We start from the raw sequence: 4,343 nt of genomic DNA on the forward strand, positions 1-4,343 counted from the left end.
CGCTGGCCCGACCTGCGCCATGCCTACGAGCTCAAGCGCCTCAGCTGCTGCCAGAGCTTCTGGGGCTGCGGGGACGGGCCCGTGCTCTGCTGCAACCCCCACCACCTCAGCCGCCTGGCCATGCCCGGTGAGTTGGGGCCCCCCGGGGCTCGCCACCAGGCCCCTGCATCCTTCTGGCCATCTGTCTGTTCGTGTCCGTTCCTTCATCCATCTCCCCCACGCCCCATCACCCCCCCATCTCTCCACCTGCCTGTCTGTCCATCCACGTGTCCGTCCTTCTGGCTGCCTATCCGGAGGGCGTTGCCCCCTTCAGCTGGGCCTGCAGTGGGCTCCGGGTGGGCTGGTGTAGGGGATTAGAGGGGGCCAACCTGGCTCCCCCCACCAGCTGCTCACTGCGCTCCTTTCCCTCCTGCCTGTAGAGACACCGCCGCCTCCCTACTCCAAGGCCTCCCCCTTCAGCCCTCCCTGGACCGAGGCGTGGGAGCGCTCCCCCTCCAGCTGCAACACTGGGGGCGACCAGCGCGGTAAGGCGAGACTTGAGCCCTGTGGGTTGGGGTGCACCTTGGACCCCACAGGCAGGCCTGATTTCAGGGTGGGGAGGGGACTGCACAACTGTGTGCAAAAGCCTGGGGCTGCCTGATGGGGCGAGGGTAGCAGTGTCCCCAGCTTCCCCACGGAGGAAGAGCTGTGTGGGGAGGGTTCCTGTCTGCGCGTCACAGGCGGCTCCAGCCCCGTCGGCTCCTGTTATTTTTGGCCACTCAGGCTCCCGCCAGAGGAAGTGCTGCCCGCAGGGACACACACAATGTGTCTTGACGTACACAGCCATGTTCACCCTGGCTGCTGGCCATCGGGCGCCTCCACGCCCCTGGGACCCGCCTCCCCCTGGACCCTGGCCCCAGGGAGGGTGGCTAGGACTGTCCGGCCTACGTGCCGGCTCACAGGAGCCCACGGTGACTCATGACCCCACGCTGGAGTACTGGGGACGCACGGCCCTGGGACATCCGGTCAGGGCACCATGTCTGTCTGCGCCGGGAGGGGGCCGGAGCCCACAGCAGGGACCTGGCTCACAGGCTTCAGTGCCCAGCACTGTGAGCCCCACTTGGGGGTTCATGCAGTTTAGCCTCCTGAAGTTCCTCCTTTACTTCCTGTCTCAAATGGCACTGAGATGCAGCTGCTTCTGGGGTGGGACAGGGCAGACAGACAGCTACCAAGTGAGGGGTCCCCATGCTGCACCCCAGCACCAGGCCACGAGCCCCCATTGAGCCTCACCCTAGAGAGCTGCCAAGGGTCCCATGTCCCACTTGAAGAGGCTTCACTGTGGTGCTGGTCCCACAGAGGTGTGGTGCTGGCACTGTGCCCCACGAGTGACCGGCTGGCCTTGTCCTTCCCCCTCAGACACCAGCCTCGTGCGGCCTGCAGCCAAGGATGGGCACTGGTGTGAGCTGGCCTATTGGGAGCACCGCACACGTGTGGGCCGTCTCTACGCTGTGCACGGCGCCGCTGTCGACATCTTCTGTGAGCTGCCTCAGGGCAGTGGCTTCTGCCTGGGCCAGCTAAGCACCGCACACCGCAGCGTGGCCGTGCACCGGGCCCGTGGCAAGATCGGGCGAGGGCTGCGGCTGAGCCGGGAGCCAGGCGGTATCTGGGCCTACAACCGCAGCGAGCACCCCATCTTCGTGCACTCACCCACGCTGGGGCCACCTGGTGCGCGTGGCCAGGCTGTGCACAAGCTGCTGCCCGGCTACTCTGTCAAGGTGTTTGACTACGAGCGAGTGGGCGCCACAGCGGGTGGGCGAGCCCTGGGCGACGGGCCCAGTGACCCCCACAGTGTTCGCATCAGCTTCGCCAAGGGCTGGGGACCCTGCTACTCCCGCCAGTGCATTACGTCCTGTCCCTGCTGGCTCGAGATCCTGCTTGACAAGCCACGCTGAGGCTCACGGGACGCAGTGGGGGGCAGTGCTGGGGGCTGGTCCCATGGCCCTGTGCCTGCCCAAGCAGGGGCACTCAGGCCTGCACCCCACCGGGCACGAGGTGTGACCCTGCCTGCGGGGCTTGGCTGTGAGCCCACAGCTGCCCTCCCTGTATCTGCCCCATCTGGGGTGTGTAGGCAGGGCCATGGGGCCTGAGAGAGATGTTATTTAACCTCTTGTGGAAAAGGTAAAGTTTATTTAAAACACTCTTATTTTTGTAAGAAAAAAAGGAAAAAGGAATGAGAGGCCAGGGGGAGGGTCCTGGGGTGCAGGGGGTGGCAGGGCACTGGCCCAGGAGGCAGGGGTCTCGTCATGGGCAGTCGAGGGCTGAGCATGTCTGCAGAGGGAAGGCGGGGGTGAGCTGGGCGCCAGGGTGAGGTCTGGAGCCCAGGGGGTTGGGAGCGGGGGGGCTCTGGGGCCCGATGCCAGGAGGGGTGGCAGGGCTGGGTGCAATAGGCAGGGGAAGGACAGAGGGGAGGAGCAGGGCCCATCTCTGTGGCAAGGGGCCCAGGGCCTGGGGGCAATGCTGTGACGCTGCAATGGGCCCCTGTCCATGGGGGCCAGGAGCAGGGCCATGCAGGGGTGCAGAGGGGACTGGCCTCTGCACGTGGCATGCGCTGCTGTTTGTAACTCAATAAATGGTGCCAGCACCAAGAGAGCCTGAGTGTCACTGCAGCATTGGGCAGCAGCAGCTGTCCTGCTGCCGGGGCAGTGTGTCTTGCCAGGACTCCCGGGGCCTGCTGCCCCCAGCACCATGCTCAGGCAGGTGCACCAGCCATGCGGGGTCCAGGTCTGCGGTGCGCACCGGCCTGCGGTGCAGGGCCTGGAAGGCCACGGGCTCATGCAGGGACCAGCAGTGCCCTCTGCAGGCCACATGCTGCCACAGCCGCCCACTGCCGATGACCGCCAGCCCGGTCCTTCCTGCCACGCTGCCCGGCCCGGCATAGACGGCTGCGGCTGCCTGCCCCGGCCTGATGCCCTGCCTGGCACCACCGCCCTCGCCTCCCCTCGTCACAGCCGTGCAGCCCCGGGGAGAGGAAGGTGAGTGCCTGTTGGGTCTCCACCCTCCTGGCCAGGCAGGGTCCCACAGCCCCCAACTGGATTTGGGCCGGGCACAAGAGCAGGCGCTACATCTGGCTGGAGGCATGAAGCTGACCCCCAGTAGGGCTTGTGCCAGGTGTTGGGGAGGGGGCACCTGTGGGCCTCACCGTGGGCACCAAGGCCTCACCATGGGCAGGGGGCCCAGACCCCGCCCTGGGGAGATGCAGCCGCGGTCCCGAGTGCCAGAATAGAACTGACAGTGCCTAAAAATAGCGCTGGGCCGGGGGGGCGCGGCACTGGGGCGGGCGGGCAGGCGCAGCATGCGCTGCGGTTGGCAGCGGGTTCCTAGAAGGCAGGGGGCTGGGGCAGGGGTGGCGCTCGGGGGCAGCCGCCTGCCTGGAAGCGGGCGCCGGCAGCCCACAGAGCAGGGTGCAGGGCCTGTGGGAAACTGCTCGACTTAGAGAAAGCTGGGGGAGGTGTGCAGCTTTGCCCGCCGCAGGCACTTCCCTCCAGCGCCCGCCAAGCTGGGCTGGGGACGGCAGAGCTGGCAGCCCCTGCCCTGGCACCAGGAGAGCCCAGCGGGGAAGGGAGGCCAGGCCGGTGGGTGCCAGGCCCTGGCAGTGGCTCTGGCCTGCGGGGTCTGTGTGGCTGCTGCCCAGATGCGGGGCCCTTCCCGGGTAGCGAGGAGCCAGCTTGGTGCCCAAGGAGGGGCCTGGCCTGGCCCGGGTGGGGCTGCAGGGCTCCTTCCCCTCCTGCTGGTTCCTGCTCATAACCATTTCCCCTGCGGCGTCTATAAATAGGTGGTGGCGCCGGGGCTTGCGGTGGGTTTGATTTCGGCTTCTGGCGGCCTCATGGCGGGGGGTTGTGGGACGAGGCCCCCGTGCCTCTCGCCGCCCCCTGCTGCCTGTGAAGTGGTCGTGGTGCAGGAAGTCTCTCCCCCACCGGGAGCTGAGCCAGGCCGCGGGGGGCTGCGCAGGGCCCTGCCCCATCTCGCATGCCGGCACTCCCTGCAATGCCCCCAGCCAGCTGGGCCAGGACAGTGGAGCCTGCGCCTCGCGCACGGGTCCCACGGCCGCCCCCACCCCTGGGTGCAGCTGCACAGCCCTGGAAAGCGAAAGCAGGAGCTGTGGGAGGTTTCAGGCCCCGGCCGCCCTGGGAGGGGATTTTCTCCGGATTTCCCCCTCTCCCACCTCCCTGCCACGCGCCCCCACCTCCCACCCATCCCCGCTGCCCTGCGCTGCTCCCGGCCAGGGGCACCCAGCGGCCCGGGAGAGGCGAGCCCCGGGGCCGGGCGGGGGACGGAGGGACTCGGTCTCCTGCCCCGGCGCGGCC

General features: G+C 68.1%; 1 protein-coding gene across 1 annotated transcript in view; it reads left to right on the forward strand.

Annotated features, from left to right (window-relative positions):
• Window positions 1-2,624, forward strand: part of LOC109324773 (mothers against decapentaplegic homolog 6-like) — a 165,330-nt gene extending 162,706 nt beyond the window's left edge. The window contains exons 2-4 of the mRNA XM_019556824.1: window positions 1-127; window positions 420-524; window positions 1,396-2,624. Of these exons, the coding sequence (XP_019412369.1) occupies window positions 1-127; window positions 420-524; window positions 1,396-1,931 (768 nt within the window). The 3' untranslated portion in view covers window positions 1,932-2,624. The remainder of the gene's footprint in view (window positions 128-419; window positions 525-1,395) is intronic.
• The last annotated feature ends 1,719 nt before the right edge of the window (window positions 2,625-4,343 follow it).

This window comes from Crocodylus porosus, unplaced genomic scaffold (genome assembly GCF_001723895.1).
Source record: "Crocodylus porosus isolate Cpor-Errol unplaced genomic scaffold, CroPor_comp1, whole genome shotgun sequence".
NCBI lineage: Eukaryota > Metazoa > Chordata > Crocodylia > Crocodylidae > Crocodylus > Crocodylus porosus.